This window comes from Ictalurus punctatus, chromosome 23 (assembly GCF_001660625.3).
Source record: "Ictalurus punctatus breed USDA103 chromosome 23, Coco_2.0, whole genome shotgun sequence".
Classification (NCBI taxonomy): Eukaryota; Metazoa; Chordata; class Actinopteri; order Siluriformes; family Ictaluridae; genus Ictalurus; species Ictalurus punctatus.
In genome coordinates this window covers 3,448,193-3,468,653 of record NC_030438.2, presented here as the reverse complement: position 1 = coordinate 3,468,653, position 20,461 = coordinate 3,448,193, and the positions used below count along the sequence as shown (strand labels likewise).

General features: G+C 43.0%; 1 protein-coding gene across 1 annotated transcript in view; it reads left to right on the top strand.

Annotated features, from left to right (window-relative positions):
• dok6 (docking protein 6) overlaps window positions 1-19,817 on the top strand; it is a 73,852-nt gene extending 54,035 nt beyond the window's left edge. The window contains exons 5-8 of the mRNA XM_017452659.3: window positions 3,041-3,230; window positions 4,523-4,661; window positions 6,101-6,221; window positions 16,711-19,817. Of these exons, the coding sequence (XP_017308148.1) occupies window positions 3,041-3,230; window positions 4,523-4,661; window positions 6,101-6,221; window positions 16,711-16,856 (596 nt within the window). The 3' untranslated portion in view covers window positions 16,857-19,817. The remainder of the gene's footprint in view (window positions 1-3,040; window positions 3,231-4,522; window positions 4,662-6,100; window positions 6,222-16,710) is intronic.
• The last annotated feature ends 644 nt before the right edge of the window (window positions 19,818-20,461 follow it).

Here is a 20,461-nt window from a genome sequence, read left to right as displayed (position 1 = left end):
GTTCTCCCTGTGCTTCAGGGGTCTCCTCTGGGTACTCCGGTCCAAAGACATGCATTATAGGCTGATGGCATTTCCACATGGTCTGTAGTGTGTGATTGTGTGATGGGTTGACACCCCATCCAGGGTGTCCTCTAAATTGTGTCCCGAGTTCCCTGGGATAGACTCCAGGCTCCCCCGTGACCCTGCATGGGATAAGCGGTACAGAAAATGAATGTATAGATGGATGAATATTGCTCAGGCAAACCACACCATAAGTCCTAGAGGTGTGGAACGTGGTTGCGCTACAGTGCAGTGTTCAGTGTTTTGTTTCAGGTATTCAGGATCCAGATGTCCTATGACCAAAATTCTTTTTCAGCAGCTCCCAAACCAAAAAAAAAAAAGAAAAGCCTCATGAGCTAATTATCTCTGCCTGCTTAGATTTTGAGCTAATTTGCATAATATGCAAAACCTACTCCAAACCACACCAAAACAAGATCGAGTTGATGTCAAAATACTAAACAGAGTGTAACCCTCCATGATGACTAAAAATACGTGAAGGGTTTTTGTAAACACCACGGCTGCCACATGTCAATCCGTCGTAGGCGGTTTTTTAAAATGATTTACACAGGTTTAATTCATGATTGGTTGCATGGATTCTCGCGAAACTTGAAAGCTGTACTCAGAACAAGATTCTGAGGATGCGGATGTTCACGTGCGATCACATACAGTGGATATAAAAAAAAAAAAAAGAAAAGTCTACACACCCTGTTTAAATGGCAGGGTTTTGTAATATACAATATTAAACCGAGGTAAATCGTGTCGGAACCTTTCCTTCCTTCACTGTAAAATTTGAACCTATTAATTCAAGTGAAGAGCAATAAGAATTATTCAGGGGTAACATAAATAAATAAATAACCTGGTTGCATAAGTGCGCACACCCCTAAACTAATACTTAGTTGAAGCAGATTTAGATTTGATCACAGCATTCGATCTTGGTGGGTAAGAGTCGATCAGTTTGGCGCATCTTGACTTAGTAATACTTTGCCATTTGTCCTCACGAAAGCATTCTAACTCTCTCAGATTAGCTGTGCATCTCCGGGGCACCGTCCTCTTCAGGTCACGCCACAGCTTTTTGATTGGATTTAGGTCTGGACTCTGGCTGGGCCCATTCCAAAACCTTTGTTGATCTGGAGGTTTGCTTCGGGTCGTTGTCCCGCTGAAAGGTGAAATTCCTCTTCATCTTCAGACTTAAGGTTTTGTGCCAAAATTAGCACGTATTTAGAGCTATGAATTTTTCCCTCCACACTGATTAAAGCCCCAGTTCCAGCTGGAGAAAAGCAGTCCCAAAGCATGATGCTGCCACCACCATGCTTCCCCATGAGCATGGTGTTATTTTGGTGATGTGTCTTTTTTTTTTTTTTGTGCCAAACATATCCTTTGCTATTATCATCAGATCATTAGACATTATTCCACATGGTTTTGGGAGATTAGACGATTATTTATTTATTTATTTAAACAGGCTTCCGTCTTGCCACCCTACCCCATAGCCCAGACATAATGAAGAATTCGCGAGATTGCTATCACATATAGGGAGCAACCAGTACTTGCCAAAAAATTACAGCGATTTATTTTAATGCTGCTGCAGGCCTCTTAGCACCGTCCTTGACCAGTTCTGTCCTGAAATTCTCATTCATTTTAGAGGGACGTCCTGTTCTTAGTAGTGTCACTGTCATTACAGCATTCCATGGTATATCCAGTGCCTTGGAATATTTTTTCGTGAGCTCTGGGAGAGGAGAAAGGAGAAACATTGGGGCAGTAACATCTAACCCGAGGTCTAGTTGCAGGGGGTGGCAGGGAGACGTCCCTGCCTCTTTTCCACCACCGGGAGACATTCCGGGGTTAAAGGAGTGAAACGTTGTTGAGCGGTGGTACCCGGCTTACCACCCTGCAGCTGACCTATGCCATATGGAACCAGTGGCACTGAGCATGCATTAACGGTGCCAGCGGGGCTTGCTACAGCCTTAGTCACTGGACAGGCCTGTATGGTTTTGGTTGCATTGGCATGGTGGCAAGGCTGAAAGAAGTAATACTACGGGCACCGGAGGAGGTGCGACAGACAGTAATGTCATAGCAGGTCAACAGCTACCTGTGCAATCAATGTTTACATCACAGAAACCTGCCATTTAACAGAAGTACGTAGACCTTTTTAGATCTACTGTATAAGGGGTGGTGTTGAGTTCCGTTAACGGTTCCTCAGGAACCGTATGTCTGATCAAGCTGAAATTTGGTGGCACTGCATTGTTGTGCTGATCTGTAAGTGGATGTAAGTGCGGCTATATTTAGAATCGAACTGCCATCTTACTTGTTTGTGTGTGTGTGTGTGTCTGTGGGCGCACATAATTTAGTGTCACATTAAAATATCAATACAAAGTGTACACGATCCATCAAAGCATAAATCTCCAGACGATTTGATCTTTTTCTGTCCTTTCATATGATTTTTTCTTTTTTAAAGACAGGAAACTATCGATTAGCTTTCATGAGAATTCTCAGCGCCGTGAATGGCATCCCGGATTTTTCACTATTATATTGAGTTTACTGTGAACAAAACCAGCTACGTCACACTGCATTTCTCTGGAAAAAAGGACAAACGTGTGCTGTAATTAGTGATGATTCATTTGGGGTTAAGCGCTCAAGAGTCTATTTAGAACTAATTGATATGGCTTGGTGAAGTCCGCTTTTCATTTCCCATGGCAACAGTTGGTTGACCTTCCTGTTGCTGAATCACGTACAAGCTAGAGTAGTTCAAGAGTGGAAAATGGCATAACGGGGAAATAATAATGTTCGATTGGGTTGTCTGTGTAAACACTTGTCGGGTTTTTCCCTCTTATCTCCTCACGTCAATAAAATCTGACCTTCTTTACAGTATATGATCTTCAAGGAAAGTCGTTTAATACTCACTTATATTTCAGTACCATATGGGCTTAGTGAGAAATTATTGATTGCTGTTTTTTTTGTTTTTTTTTTAAGATAAATGACGTTGTTTATGATTATTTGTCTCCAGAGAGGTTTAACGTGTATCTGATGCCCACGCCCAATCTGGACATTTATGGCGAGTGCACAATGCAGATCACACAGGAGAACATTTACCTCTGGGACGTCCATAATGCCAGAGTTAAGCTGGTCATGTGGCCTCTGAGTTCGCTGCGACGGTACGGACGAGACTCTACATGCTTTACCTTCGAGTCCGGAAGGTAAACCCATTCGTTTCTACATTCTACAAGCAAGACATATTTACTGTAGGAATATTCATCACAAATGAAATGTACAGTGTTGCCCAAAAATCTCCATACACAGGGGACTATGTGCGCCAGCACCGCGTCGGTTTGCGGATGTCCACTCCTCGGTTGATCCGCAACACTTCCGGTCTTTTGGAATTTGTTAAAAGGTTTGGCAGCAGTGTCGCGTGTGATGTGCTGGCCATGTTTCCTGTTAAAGTCCAACGCAACCTTGTGAAAGCTTCCCGATCCAGCCATGAGAATGATTTCAATACGTTCTTCGTCAAAGCCATTCTTAAAGGCTATCTGGAAAAAAAAAAGAAGATATAAATATATATATATAAATATATATATATATATATATATATATATATATATATATATATATATATATATATATATATATATATATATATATAGAAAAATTTTGGAAGACATTTTGCTATAAAGTATTAATGTATGCATGTATGGAGACCATTTTGGTGCCATGTTTAGAAACGGTAGACGTTCTGAAGCTTTTATTTCCATCACAGTGATCGCACTCACCTCATTTTTGTCATTTTTGGAGCTATAAGTCCACGAAAAGTGGATGCTTAAAGCTTCCAGTTATCGAAATAATTACTCACTGGTCTCAAACTGTGAAACACAACTCACCCCGTGGAGTTTTTCATCGTCTCAGAGACTTGCTGATGTACAGTCCGACGTTGTATGACATGCCGTTATGTATAAAAATTGGGGGGGGGGACTTTGCAAAGTTAAAACCAGTTTTTTTCCTTCATGAGAGTGTTGAGCGATATACAAGATATGAATATGGAGCAGGAAATGACACTTTTGTTTCAGGGACAAAATGAGCTGAATTTCATCAGTGTAATGGGAATATGGGGTTGGGTGTGGGGGGTGGGGGGTGGGGGATGGGGTTGGATAATGGGACATTTAAGCTCTAAAGAGATGACCCTGGGACAAAGTAGTGAGAACTGCAGGAGGTTTAAATTTGGAATACCGGACTATCAAGGACAGCTTCGGACTTGTGGGAACATTTGGCTGGTCCCCATGAGGAAACCTTTCTTTCTTTCTTTCTTCCTTTCTTTTTTTTTTTACAGAATCAGGAGCTTTTATATTTTAATTATTTTTTTTTTAAAGAGATAAAGTTCCTTGGTGTTCAGATTAGTTTGAGGTGTAGGCATCGCATAAATTAGCTGCATTAATAATGATGTCAATGGAAAGTCTGTCCAAGGATAGTAAGTCAAATGTGTGTGTGTGTGTTGCAGGATGTGTGATACAGGAGAAGGATTGTTCACATTCCAAACGAGAGAAGGAGAAGTGATCTACCAGCGAGTTCACTCTGCCACGCTGTCCATCGCAGAACAGCATGAACGCATGATGCTGGAATTCGAGAAAAAATCACAGGTTATTATCTTTATTCTCTCCATTCATCAGTTAGGTCTGACATTTGCACTAGTTACGCCTACGGACACATCGATACCATTCTTTTCGGACCAAGTATGAATGCGAGTGCATGTTTTTTGGCACCTGTTCGTACTGATACCCGATCGGACACCCAACAAACTAACCTCCCACCAATATTTGTTGATCGGTGGCATCGTGATGGATTTATTTACCTCTGTTCATTTTTCCAGTGAACGCTTATATCCTGTAGTGTCAAATAGTATCGGATGTTGGTATCGTATTACTTTTTACAAGTACGAGTAAATGAACACGTTATCAGACTGATACCGGTACCTGTGCATCCTTAGTTATAGCCCTTTTCCGCTTGACTGAGTGCTGGGGATGAATTGAACGCCGTTCTGTGTAGAGGTGTACGCCGACTGACTTGAATAGGTGTACCAGTTTCACTGTTGATGATGAAGTCACGGTAATTAGTGCATGAGTATAATGAAGTGTGCTAAATGAGGTAGAACACTGAACTCTGTCGTGCTGTGGCCCTTCAGGACAGGAGTGTGACCCCCCCACCCCCCCACCCCCCTAATGTAATGTGATAATACACACACTGTTCCAATATGGTGTTCAGCACACTCTCGCTCACCACTTTTTACAAACTGGAAATGATACAGTACTGTACGTGTGGCGTCCTGGGAAAACCCTTCACACGGTACAATTTTAACACGTTTTTTAATATACGCTGATCAGCCATAACGTGAAAACCACTGACGTGAATGATATCGGTTATCTCATTACAATGGCATCTACAAGGGGTGGGATATATGAGGCAGTAAGTGAACAGTCAGTTCTCAAAGTTGATGTGTTGGAAGCAGGGAAAATGGGTAAGAGTACGGATCTGAGTGACTTGGACATGGACCAAATTGTGACGGCTGGACGACTGGGTCGGAGCATCTCCAAAACAGGGTGTTCCCGGTATGCGGTGGTTAGTACCTACCAAAAGTGGTCCAAGGAAGGATAACTGGTGAACCGGCAACAGGGTGATGGGCGCACAAGGCTCTTACGTAGATATGCGTGGGGAACAAAGTCTAGCCCGTTTGGTCCGATCCGGCAAGAGCTACTCTAGCACAAATTGCCGAAAAAGTTCATGCTGGTTATGATAGGAAGGTATCAGAGCACACAGTGCATTGCAGCTTGCTGCATATGGAGCGTCGTAGCTGCAGACCAATCAGAGTGCCCATGCTGACCACCCTGTCCACCACCGAAACACTGCACAACACTGCTTTTTTTTTCTCCTCTGCATGGCCGGAATAAATAAAATCGACATATAAAGTCTATGTTTGCTATTTGAGTAATAATTCTAATCCATGTCTTTTCTAATGATTAATGTAACATTAATGTTGTGTGTGTGTTTTGTTTGTTTGTTTGTTTGTTTGTTTTTTTTACAGACCTTTTTAAGCGAGAACACATTAACCAAGTCGATATCTCTGCCCCGGAGTGCTTACTGGCATCACATCACACGTCAGAACAGCATGGGAGACATTTACAGTTATCAAGATAAGACAACAGGTGCGTCGTGCATTATTAACATTATTTGTTCATCGGGATTTTAAGTAGAGCAAAACGTCCTCGTTACGTACTGCTACACGATGAAACCCCCCCCCCCCCCCCCCGATACTGTTATGGTACAAATCTCAAACGTGATGAATAAAATAGTACTTCATGCGTCTTTCGCTCTGTTTTACAGGATTAGGGTCTTGTAACAGATGGCTGAGTGATTTCATATTACACTCATTATAATTTCAGTGCAGAGAATCCTGTGTATCGTTTGCATTAACCTTTAGAGGCCTCTCACAGCCCTTATATTTGGAAGACGTTTTAAATATGGAGTGAAGCAACGGCACTACATACGTCTATTTAAAAAAAAAATTATTCACAGAACCTATGGCTGTAGTCAAGTTTAATGTTTGTCCGTTTAGGGTTACCGTAGTTCAGATTATAATCATTTCCTGAAGCCTTCGCTACATCTGTCAGGCCTGGAAAAAATCGACACATCTGTAAAATCGTTACACGGACATGCGGGACTTTTGCCGAACCATGCTTACTTTATATTGAGCTTGGGAGAGTTTGAACACTATTATCTGCTAGCATTGCTAAGGGATGTTATGCTACGGTTATGTGGCATCGAACTACTAGAATTACTGGAATGTCACACTTACCGTACATCTTATAGTTTGACTAATTCGTGCCTAGAAGTTGGGGGGAAAAAGTCTTAATAAGAAAATAAGACAATAAGCTACGTCTCGTCAGTGGGTTTTTTTTTTTTGTTGTTGTTTTGTTTTGTTTTGTTTTCAGATGGAAATTTCTCTTTCTAATGAGGCAATGCCTTTAAAACACAGCACATCCATCATCATGGCGTTTGTATTTTCAAAGCGTTAGTGTTTGATGTAGTGGGTGTTCATCCCGCTCATTTATTATCCTTAGAAATACAAATTCGGCAGAATATACTTGCATTTATAAATGGATAAATAAATTCTGTGTCGGAGGACGGAGAGAGAAAGAGAAAGAGTGCTAGCAGTGCAGTAAACATTTCTGCTTTCACCGGTTAAAAAAAAAAAAAAAAAAAATGATAGTAAAATATTTCTCTTGGCAACATAGATACCCTTTAGATTGCATATTCGGCCGCTGTATTTTGACGAATTTGTAAATATGAACTGATGCGGATCCGACGACCTTATTTTATTAGACAGTGATTCATTGTATATTCATGTCCTCTTCATGACTATTCCTTTTTTTTTTTTTTTTTAAACACTGATAAACAAGTTTTAACATCCAGTCAGTGAGTTCAACAAAAGGAAATTAGTTTCTGAACCGAACGCGTTTGAAACGCCGCTCCATCCATCACTTGTTTTCGAAACATTAGCGATTGACTTCTTGAGCGTTCGTCCTGCTTGTTTATTCTCCTCAGCGAGGAATCTAACAGGGTGTTGTGCTTTTCTTTCGGTTTGTTCGTCCGTTTGTTTTTTTTTTTTTATTGTATAATGAAGGGATACACTATATGAGTGCATCACTAGAATGCGGAGTGTGTAACAATAGAAAAAAAAAGCTATGTGAAAAAGTTAAAAAATAAAAATAATAAAAAAATTTAAAAAAGAGTTCCTAGACTTGTAATAATCATATCATTTCAAAGATACTTCAGAAAATCTGTGATTCACAATGTCGGCCTATAGTGGATGTCTCTAGTTTCTTAAATTCAGGCTGCTTTCGAGATTTTTCAGGCCTAGAATTTAGCTTCCCTCCCAGTGAGAACAGACCTCCTCAGTATTTTTTATTTTCTTTAAACTAACAAGGAATAACTAGTTTAGCTGAATCTATGTCATTATCATTGAATCATGAGTGAATCATTGAATCAGTGAATCATTGTTATTATTATTAATATTATTCATTTTTTTTGCAGTGTTGTGAAAATCTTTTCAATGGTTTTGTTGCAATTCACATCACAGGCAGCAGAGGGCGCTTAAAATGCCACGCTGCTCCTTTAATATTTCTCTCAATTATATTATTTATATTATATATAATTATATAATATTATAAGTATATTATAATATTTCTGTTCAAGCCAGAGTCTTTACATTTAATGTATAATCTATAATATGTATATGGATATTATGGATCACTCGTTCATCTTCAGTAATCCTGGACAGGGTCGTGGTGGATCCGGTGCCTATTCCGGGAACAATTATAGCACAAGACAGGATGCCAGTCCATCACCGGACACCACGCACACACTCCTTCACAACTAGGGCCAATTTAGAGTAGTCAATCCAGCTATAGCATGTTTTTTAGGAGGGTGGAGGAATCCAGAGAACCTGGAGGAAATCTACAGACATGTGACATGAAAATACAAGGCTCCACACAGACAGTAACCCGAGTGTAAAGCTCAGGATCCAACTGGAAACCTTAAAGCTGTGAGGCTACCTATTCATGAATATTTTACTTTTAATTAGTGGTCTGCATGTTCCCTAAAAGGTCACATGGCCGGATATGCCACTCTGATAAAGCTGGGGCTACGTTTTAAAAAGCAACACATATTCAAATGTCACAATGCGACGCTGGAATCTCACATTCAAATATTTTTCCAATCAAGCCGGGCCTCTCAGCCGGTAGAATTAATGAACATGTACAAAGCCTTTGTTAGACAGCTCAAATACAGTGCCGTGCTGTACACTAACATAGCTCTGGGAAGTATTTATGGTGTTACGGTCTGGTTCTTTGGGTCTGATGGCATATAACCTTCGGGAAAACCACAGGAATTAGTTCCCAAGACGCTTCCGATCATATTTGTTGTTAGAGTGTAATGGTTGTAGGTATGAGTTCACGTTATACGGTCATGTATTTAAAACCTTTATCATAAAAGCTCTCAGACTTCCATTGTATGTGAAGTAAACAGGTTCTTTGTTCTTTCCTCAGAGCATAGAAACATGTCAGTTTTCCTTCGGGGTAATAACCCATACACTACAGATGCAGTAGGCAGAGCATTGTTTGACAAGTGCTGAAGTACTCCTTTAAATCAGCCAGCAGTGCACACTCCATTCTGTCTCTCACTTGACTTCTTTTTGGGATGATTTTATTTTTTTTGAAGAAGAAGAAGAAGATGACGAAGATCAAGCAGACATAAGTGGCTATTCAGTTTGGCTTGGACAGGTGCAAATCACACACACATGCGCGCACATACAGGCTATAAAATATATCCATTGAGTGTATGGATATACAAAGATCAGCCATAATATTAATTAAACCACCTGCCTAATATTGTGTAGGTCCGCCTTGTGCCACTAAAACTCCGACCCAGCGAGGCCTGGACTCTACAAGACCTCTGAAGGTGTGCTGTGGTGTCTGGCACCAAGACGTCAACGGCAGATCCTTTAAGTCCTGTAAGTTGCGAAGTGGGGCGTCCGTGGATCGGACTTGTTTGTCCGGAACATCCCACAGACGCTCGACCGGATTGAGATCTGGGGAATTTGGCGGCCGAGTCAACACCTTGAACTGTTTGTCGTGTTCCTCAAACCGTTCCCGAACAAATTTTTGCAGTGTGTCAGGGCGCACATTATCCTGCTGAAAGGGAACACCGTTGCCATGAAGGAGTGTACTTGGTCTGCAACAATGTTTAGGTCGGTGGTACATTAGGTGTCGGAGTAACATTCACGTGAATTGCCAGGACCCAAGGTTTCCCAGCAGAACATTGCCCAGAGTATCACACTTCCTCCGCTGGCTTGCGTTCTTCCCATAACGCATCCTGGTGCCATCTCTTCCCCAGGTAATGACACACACACACACGCAAGCACGCACATGGCCATCCACATGATGGAAAAGAAAATGTGATTCATCAGACCAGGCCACGTTCTTCCATTGCTCCACGGTCCAGTTCCAGCCCCATATGCAACAAGCTGCGATACACCGTGCATTCTGACACCTTTCTACCACAGCCAGGATGAACATTTTTGAGCAATTTGTGCTACAGTGCTTCTGTGGGATCAAACCAGACGGTCTAGCCTTCGCCCTCCATGCGCAACAATGCACCTTGTGCGCCCATGACCCTGTCGCTGGTTCACTGGTTGTCCTTCCTTGGACCACTTTTGGTAGGTGCTAACCACTGCATACCGGGAACACCCCACAAGACCTGCCGTTTTGGAGATGCGCTGACCCAGACGTCTAATGAAGACCAGACAAGACGGCGCACGTCTGTGGCATGCCGTCTGCGGTCCTCCCTGTTTCTGCCTCTGGCACTTGTTATGTTTTTCTTAACCTCAGACTGCAACTCTATATTGACTTATGACCATTTAACATGACTCAACATTCGTCGTTTGGTCGCTGCCTTATGCGAGTGTGAAGTTTGCGGACTGTGTCTCTGCCCTCCATCATCTTCATTTCGTCCTCCTGTGCACCTACGTTGGCTTCCCGTGGATCTGCCCCGATGATGGAAACGCCAGAGGAAGCACTCGTAGGGGCATCGCCGCGCGCCTCAGATCGGCCTTGTTACGAGACTCTTAAATTGCAACGTTTTCCCCCTTGTGTGAAGCCGAACCCGTCCGGCGATCCGCCATCGATCGGCGTCCTCGGGATGTTTCATATCGATAGCCGCAACCTATTCTTCCTAGATCCTTTTCTGTACCTCCTCGTTGGATTTTCCCTTGTTCTCATCATGGCGAGCAAATCTTTATAATCTGCGTTCACCGTGCCGACAAGCACAGCCCGTGAAAGCATCGTCGCAAACGAAGCCGGCTCTTATTAACTGGTAAATAAAACCTTTATTTTAAATGACTTTTTTTTTTTACATCACAAGCATTGGATTTTCGACGTGTTACGGAGACTTGGACGGAGTCAGACGAGTTATATCCATTTTCTGAAGTGGTGCCTCATGGGTGTAATTTTTTTTAAATTGCCCACGTCCGTCTGGCCGTGTCACTTTTTTTTCTTAAAGACGTTTTTCATTGTCGATCACTACCTATCGGATTATTTTACAGTTCTGAGGTGCAACTCTTATATTTAGTTTTAGTGAATCCCACTGTCACAGCTCTAATACCGTGCATCCGGAAAGTATTCGCAGCGCTTCGCTATTCCCACATTTTGTTATGTTACAGCCTTACAGCCAGTGTCATGGCAGAGGCTGTGAATACTAATGGACATGTGCTTTTTTTTGTTGTTGTTGTTTTATTTTTAATAAATTTGCAAAGATTTCAAACAAACTCCTTTCACGTTGCCATTACGGGGTATCGTTTGTAGAATTTTGAGGAGAATAATGAATCGAATCCATTTTGGAATACGGCCGTGACGTGACAAAATGTGGGAGAAGTGAAGCGCTGCGAATACTTTCCGGATGCACTGTGTACATCATCCACCTCAACAAAAACAAGGGCTTCCTGAGTGAATTTGCTGTATTGGCGGGGGACCTAGTTACTAGGCATGATAAAGTACTGCTGCTGGGTGACTTTAACATTCACGTACGCTGTGCCTCTAAACCGTATTCTATGGAATTTTTTTTATGAAGCTGAGTCATTTGACTTTGTTCAATGGGTATCTGGACCCACACATTTTCACACTTTAGATCGGATTTTAACGCAAGGTTTCTCAGTTCCTGATGTCGGAATCAGTAGAGCGACTTTCTCTGATCACAGGCCTGTACTCTTTTCCGTCCCCCTTACAAGCCCTTCTCTGGTGTGCCTATTTTGTAAGCTTACTCAAAGCTCCGGTGAGGAGTTTTTCCGCAGCATATCATGAAGTATGTAACTATTCGGAAAAGGATTCCACTCTGCAGATGCCGATGATCATCTTTATCTTTTTAATTCCACCTGTGCAGGTATCCTGAATTCCACTGCGCCTTTGAGGTATAGAAATCATAAGCCCGCGCCTCGCCGTGGCATACTGATACTACACGCGCCCTCAGACAGGCCTGTAGACGAGCCGAACTCAAACGGGAAAAGGACAGACTGCGAGTGTGTCGTGAAATTGTGAAAAATACGTTTCAGAAAGCTGCAAACTCTACAAAATGTAAAGATTTCTCCGACCGTATTACAAATAACCGTCATAAACCTAACGTTATTTTCTCCACAGTTAAAGCCGTTTTAAATCACTCAGTGCACCCTCTCTCAGAGTCTTCCGGTTCTCTTTGTGAACATTTTGGGAAGTTTTTTGCAGATAAAATGACAACCTTAAGATCTCAGATGTCTTGACGTTGCCAGATGTTTCATTATGCTCCTCCACTTGGACTGAGCTCGAGCCAGTCAACTTAGTAGGGATATTACTGGTCATTTAAAGCCAACCATATATCCCCGGGATGTTATTCCGTACTCTATTCTTTACACAAATCTCTGATACGATAGGTCCCGGTCTGCTTTTGTTTATCAACAAATGCGTATCTTCTGGTTCCTTCCCAAACTGTCTTAAATATGTTGTAGTATCCCCATATTTTTCAAAAACCAAGCCTTGACCCTTCCTCTCTGTTCATCCTATTTCTAATTGACCTTTTATCTCCAAAATTCTCGAGAAAGTCGTATTGATTCAGCCACAGTCTTACTCTCTTCATGAAATCGGATTTTAAAGCTCTACAAAGTACTGAATCGGCTCTTTTAAGAGTCTCAAGCGATATCTCAATTTAGACCGACTCTAGGAGATCCACGGCCCTACTCTTATCAGATCTGATTGCCGCTTTTGATTTGGTCAACCATGAGATCCTGTTGACTCATTTGGAGATACCAGTGGGCTTGCGTGGCACAGTATTACAGTGGTCCCGCTGCTATTCGACCAGCAGGTGGTACACTGTTCGTATCGGCCATCATTCCTCCTCTAGTATACCTCTCGGTTGTGGAGTTCCACAGGGAGTAATTCTCGGTCCAGTGTTGTTTTCCCTGTATATGCTCCCTCTGGCTTCTGTCCTTCTCATTTATATCTGATCTGCCTGTTCATTTACATGCGATTGATACCCAGATTTCCCTTCCCTTAAAACAAAATGATAAATGCGCTCTACAACCAGCGATGGTCTGTTTAAATGAACTCAAGCTACGTCTTTCTAGCAGCTCTCTAAACGTAAAGGATAACAAAACTGAAACGATCTCATTCGGACCGAAGGAAAATTGTGCCGTTGACCTCGACCTCGGTTCTTTTTTTGCGCCGTATAAAACCCACTGCGCTCAGAACCTGGGCGTCGTGTTCGATGACGAGCTAAAATCCGATAAGCGGATTAGCGCGGTTGTAAAATCTTGCTTTTTTTCAATTCTTACTGAAAGTAAAACCCTTCATATCTCCGTGCAACTTTCAGTCCGTGATCCATGCTTTTGTTTCGATTATCGTAATTCGCTCGACTACCGGATCTCTCAGTCTTCCCGCTCCCGTTTACAGCCGGTGCAACACGCAGCTGCCGGGTTTCTCGCTCGCGGGGACTCGTGAACACGAGCCCGTTCCACCTACTTTAATCAATCTACATTGGCTCCCTGTTAAGCATAGAATTGATTTTAAAATGTTATTGTTTGTTTACAAATCCCTCAACGACTCGGCCCCTCGGTGTTCGACTGATTTGCCCGACCCGAACACTCCCTCTAGAATGCTGCCATCTTGTGACCTTGCTTTTCTCACTGATCTCACCCAGATCTAGACTTAAAAGACGAGGCGACCGCGCCCTCGCGATTGCCGGTTCAGAACTCTGCAGTAGTCTTCCCTACCATATCAGACTCGCCGCTTAAAACCTGCGGCTTTTAAATCTACTCTAAAGACATCGTTATTTCCCCTGACTTTCAGAATTCCGTGATCATTGCGATTTCTATTTTTCTTTCTACTATGGTGCTTGTTATTTACTCTGCTGCAGGCTTTCGTAGTTATTTCTTATACTGTACGGCACGTTACATGTGCTCTATAAATAAATACGATTGACAAAGCATCACAGTTTGGCCCTCGTAAACGTCGCTCAGATCTTTACGCTTGCCCGTTTTTCCTGCTTCCAACACGTCGACTTTGAGAACCGACTGTTCACTCGCTGCCTGATATATCCAGGTGCCACTGTAAGGAGATAATCAATGTCATTCACGTCACCTGTCAGTGGTTTTAATGTTATGGCTGATCAGTGTATGTTGTCTCAGCTTAAATAATATCTCTACATTTACCTATAAGTCGATCCTTACCTTTAGTAACCAAAATGACATCTTTAATAATAATAATAATAATAATAATAATAATAATAATAACATTTGGTCTCCATAAACAGATAAAAACTTGGCCACACACACACACACACCCACACACACACACTGTATGTGCTGAGAGCCGCTGAAAGCTTCGATCAGCTTGATTGCTCCCAAGTGTGTCGTTCTGACTGCTTTGTTTTGATTTGTGTGCGCGTGTGTGCGCGTGTGTGTGTGCGTGTGTGTGCGCGTGTGTGCGCGCGTGTGTGCGTGTTGACCTTCAGAGTTACGTAAATGGCCACTTTGGTCAAAGCATGTGCTGCTATTGTTAGAGATGACAACAGTTCTTCCCTCATTTCGCATCAGTGATCTTAGTGATTGATTTTCCCACCTGAAAGACGCTCGCTTTGGGTCAGGTTCAAAAGGAGAACGTGTTGAGATCACTAATGTGAAATAACGTCGACCGAGACATGTCCGACTGAGACGATAACTAATATCCGTTACTGTACAATGTGTGCATCTGGAATGCAGGAACAATTTGGCTCCTGAACTTTATTCGTTCAGTTAGCTACAGTCGAGCTCATAAGTTTGCACACGCGCCGAAAAATCTGCACATGATAATAATTATTTTAAAAGAGGGATCATTAAAATGGCATGTTTTTTTTTTTTATTATTTATTTAGTTCTGCCCTGATTAAGTTATTTCACTTAACAGATGTTTACACACCGTATACTGCACAATACACTGTAATGAACTGAACTCACACACATGAACCAGTTCCAAAGTTTACACACACTCGATTCTTAACACCGTGTGTCGTTACCTGGATGATCCACGACGTCGGATGTGTTCACGTGTCGTGAGAGTTGCTGACGAGTCCCTCGTTCGTCCTGAGCGGTTAAACCGCCCGCCGTTCTTCGAGAAAAATCCTCCAGGTACGACACGTTCTTCGCTTTTCCAGCGCCTTCTTCATATCCGATCCCGTTCCATCAGCGTCTACATGATGTCGAGATCCGTCTCCTCGCACCGAGGACGACCGAGGGACTCGCGCACGACGATCACACAAGATGCGACCGATCCTTTTTATTCATCGTTATTATTTTGTTTCAAAGATCGTTATTTTTTAGCCCTTCAGAAGCTACATAAGATATTCACATGTTTCCCAGAGGGCAAAATAATAACAATTTACAGTACACTCATCATCCTGTTCAAAAGTTTACACCCCCCTGGCTCTTACTGTATCGTGTCGCCTTCCCGAGTGAACGTCAGCACCTCGTGTGATCGTCGTGCGCGAGTCCCTCGGTCGTCCTCGGTGCGAGGAGACGGATCTCGACATCATGTAGACGCTGATGGAACGCGATCGGATATGAAGAAGGCGCTGGAAAAGCCAATAATGTGCAGCACCTGGAGGATTTTTCTGAAGAACGGCGGGCCGTTTAACCGCTCAGGACGAACAAGGGACTCGTCAGCGAGTCTCACGAAACATAAACACAGTCGTGGATCATCCAGGTGACGACACACGGTGTTAAGAATCAACGGTATGAAAACTTTTGAACCGGTTCATGTGTGTGAATTCAGTTCATTATAGTGTGTTGTGGAACTAAATAAATCAAAACACAATGCGATTTTTATGATCCGTCTTAATCTTTGAAAAATGATTAACATTTTGCAGGCGTGTGTAAACGTATGAGCTCACCTGTATTTTCTTCCATCTGTCCATTTCAGTATGATTTAATGTAATCGTTTATTCCGATTGTTGTTGTTGTTACAGAGAGCGACTCGGGCAAGCCAGAATAAATAGGTATATAAAATAATAAGGTAGTGATGAAAGGCACTATGGCATGACAGATACAGTGCTTCAGTCTGATTCTGAGATACTCTATTCTGCCATGGTATGTAGCAGTAAATATAGTGGCAGTATAAATAGGAGACTGAACCAGCTGTGTGTGTGTGTGTGTGTGTGTGTGTGTGTGTGTGTGTCTCCTGCTCCTTCATTCTTCTCTGTTCAGGCCAAATCCCAAAGCACCTTAGAGCCCGGAATACACACATACACAGCAACTTGCTTGACAGCAATTTCCAAGGTGACAGGAGTGTCGGCACACACACACACACACACACACACACACACACACACACACACAGAGCTGTGTTTAAGCACAGAGGTGTGTGGTGTTGAGGAAGTGTGCAGGATGAGAATTATTCACTCACCCACCATCTCCTACTTTGGTTTTAGACGAACGACGTTTAATTCAGAAGTCAACATGACCAACTGCGACCTGAACGTCTGTCCGTGTGTCCGTTTATCTGTCTCTGTGTCTCCTGCTAATAATCTTTCTTTCTTTCTTTCTTTCTTTCTTTCTTTCTTTCTTTCTTTCTTTCTTTTTTAGGTTCCATGATGACCCTCATCCCCCGAGCTCAGACTTTCCAAAGCTTCCTGACTGAAGAGACAGAAGAGGAAAAGAGAGAGAAGGAGAGATCAGGCTCGCCCTCTGGTGAACATAAAGGGCACTACAGCTCTGCACTGCTGCACTGATAGCCACTCTTAGCAGGGAAATCGAGAAGAAAAAAGGAAACGGAGAAGTTGAGAGGGGAAAAAAAGAGAGACATTTTACAGTTAGAGAATCAGTAGACATGTACAGTACAGTAAAGATGTATAGTTCTATAAATATCACTTGTAGAGATGAATATAATCTAGAATGGTTTTGTACCTGCTGTACAGCAACAGATGCCTCAATCTGCAACTTTATTTTTGCACCTTTCTTTTCTTTTTCTTTTTTTTTCCCCCCTTCTACCGAAAACTCCTTTCTGCACGTTATCATATTTTGTGGACTATGAGATGGCTTTCTTGGCATGAGGATACAGACAGGATACTAAGCTAAGCTTCGAGTTGGCCTGAAGAGGCCACGAGTCAGCCATATTCGAGAAATGTAGTAGAATGACGACTGTGAAAATGATCTAAATCGAATGATCTGACCTTCACACGGAGCAGGTCTCAACGCAGAGGCGTGTGGAATCGATACCGAGGTAAACTGGGTGCGTCTGAATTAGTTATACGGATAAAGAACGCGACCTGGCTTAGCAGTTAAGCATGATTTCCTCGCACCTCTAGAGTCGGGGGTTCGATTCCCGCCCCTGCCCTGTGTGCGCAGAGGTCGCATGTTCTCTTTGTGGGTTTCCTCGGGGTACTCCGGTTTCCTCCCCAGTCCAAAGACATGCTGTGAAACCGGATAAGTTGAATTTTAAGCCGAATACACTTAAATAGAGTTAACCGAGTTACATTTCTGTCGTATTTAAGTGTAAATCGATTTTCTTTTTTGAGTTAAATGAACTTATCCGGTTTTACAGTGCAGGCATTGTCGACTGGCTGGCCTTTCCAAATTGTCCGCGGCGTGTGTGTGTCCGTCGATGGGTCGGCACCCTGTCCAGGGTGTCCCCCGCCTTGTGCCCCGAGTTCCCCGGGATAGACTCCAGGCTCGCCGCGACCCTGTGACGGATAAGCGGTATGGAAAATAAATGGCCGGATGGATGGAGGACTAATACGGCGAGCGTAAACGTGCATCCCGGATCCTCAGCCTGCTAGTAAACAAATCCGCAGTTGCCATGGTGAGAAGAAATCCCCACATCGTAGCCAGATGGAAACTGGCATACGCTCAGGACGCGAGACTCTGTTGGTCCGTCGGTAAACACGACGCTAGACTCCTGCGCACATGTACTCAAGCTTTTTCCCCACGAGGCGCACTTCGCAGCTTTTGGAGAACCGTCGCCCAACAAAACCCCACTCGTCAATACGTATAAAAAAACACTCCATATCTTTTTGCCCAGGGCTTTTATTGCCCATTACGAACTGGCTAATAAAAGAAAAGAAAATAGAAACACATTAAAGTAAAAAAAAAAAAAAAGAATTTTATAATTCCACAGACCTGCCAACCCTGAAGAGCAACAACGTCCTGCGTTATCGATCTGCCGCCCTGAGAGCTGACCGGCGCGGGGCAGACCCAACAGCGCTTTTAAATCTCTTATCTAATCAGCATCGGCATTAATAATGTCCGTAAAGCGTGAGATTCATTCAACTCGAAACATTCCGCATTTACCTGCAAGTAGAAAGCGAAGACGCCGCATCAGCGCTTATTTCAAAAACACCGTGGGCACGGGTTCAAACTTTTACTAGTGTGAAATGAGGAAAGGGGGCGGGGCTTCCAGAGACCGTCGGTAAATATTAGAGCGCTAAAAACGCCGAGAAAGCACCCGCTGTTTTTCATGACGAAAAACAGACGCTCTTTTGACACGTGAAAACGTGTAAATGATTCAAAGTCTAAAAAAAAAAAAAAAAAAAAAAGGTTTAAACGTTCCTTCAGCGGGAAATCCCGCACTCTTTACACACCTCCACTCTGAAGGAACTTTTCACCGTGAAGTAACGTGTATTGATTTGGTTTTTCTCTTGGCAGAATTTAGAGGCGTGTCTTATACTCTGAGAGGAAGCTGGCATAACGTCCATAAAATATGGTAGGTTGCTTGTACATGATTTCATTTTCAAACGCACATGTTAGAGGAGTGTTCGGTTAGCTTCTCTAATCAAAAACAAACAAACAAACAAAAAAAAGTCTTTTTGCACCCGGCACTTTTAACCCAAGCCTGATTTGCACTTCAGTGTTTTTGTTGTTGTTGTTGTTTTGCTCTTTGTGTATTGTGTAGATTTGTGACGTGACACTGAGATCTCACGTATTTTTTTCGTTTTTTTTTTTTTTTTCCCCCGAACCCCCCGTGTTGATCACCCAGAGCGGAACGTGCACGGTCGGAAATAAAGATATCGAACTGTACATTTTTTAAAAAAAAATTAATTTTTTTTTTTTGCTCGTCACTGGAGTTGTAAAGTCAAGGGTACATCTTTTCTACCTTTAGTATGTATTTTTATTTATTCATTTTTTACCTGGGAAGGTGCATGTGGTGTTCATTTAATCAGCTTGCAGCGCAAAGGTCCAATTGTGCACCTTCACTTCTTTGAAATATATACTATATTCATGTGTCCAAGTGAAAGAGACATCCTAAAGGTGCATGTCCTCTTGATGGTGTCAGTGTTTTCCTGTTTTCCAATACTGATAGTAGTGCACCCTTAATCAGTGCGTTTACACGGACGACGGTAATCCGATATGAACCCGGTTAAGACGACACCGGTTAAGAAACTCGCGTGTAAACGGCGATTATCGATGACCTTAATCCGGTTAAAGTCGCACTCGGAGTAAACACGAATGGAATGAAGACGTGTGGAGTATTTCCTGTTTTAGTCGCGTTATCGGCGTGCGTTACAGACGTGTACGCACCTTAATCACGCTATCAACGTCGTGTGGGAGTTTTCGCCGCATTGTGCGACAGGACGCGTACGCACACGGCAGCGCTCGACCGTCTGACGGTAAACGAGAGAGCACGGCTGCGTCCCAAACCGCGTACTTGCCTGCTACATACAATAGGCTGAAATACACGTATTTCAGCTACTGTATAGACGGTAAGTACGCGGTTTGGGACGCAGCCCACGGCTTCGTGCGGTCGTCTATTAGCACGTACAGCGCGACGAATAATTAACCGCACTCGAAGCGTCCGTAGGAATGAAAACCGAAACACCCGAAACTGAATACGGTCCCATAACGAAGACCGACTGTATGTCGATACGTGAAACTCTGGACGCGTGACGTTAATCGCTCTGTGTTCTATAACACGTCAAACCTGAACATGAAAGGAATATTCTAAACGCAGCTCACGTGAACACCTTGATCAGAATGTCGTCTCATCCAGAATAAGGTCAGTGATCGGATTACCGCCGTCCATGTAAACGCGGTCGCTGACTTCTTTGAATCCATCGTAAAAGGTCGTTACATGTCCGTTTCATTGGTGGATTTTCAAAACACACCTTTACCCAGGAGGCACTGCTGCAGCCTTACACAGACGCAAAGTGTAAACAGGGCCACTGAAAAAAAATAAAAAAAATAAAAAAAGAAATCACATTTCAGAACTCTAATATTTGACTGCGTCGAGATGAAGCTTCGTCCTTCCAGCACGGAGGGACGACGGAACATCGTGCACTCTGTCGTGCCGTTCTCAGCCTGGGAGGAAAAGTGTGCGCGAGTCTCCGAGGAAATCACGCTC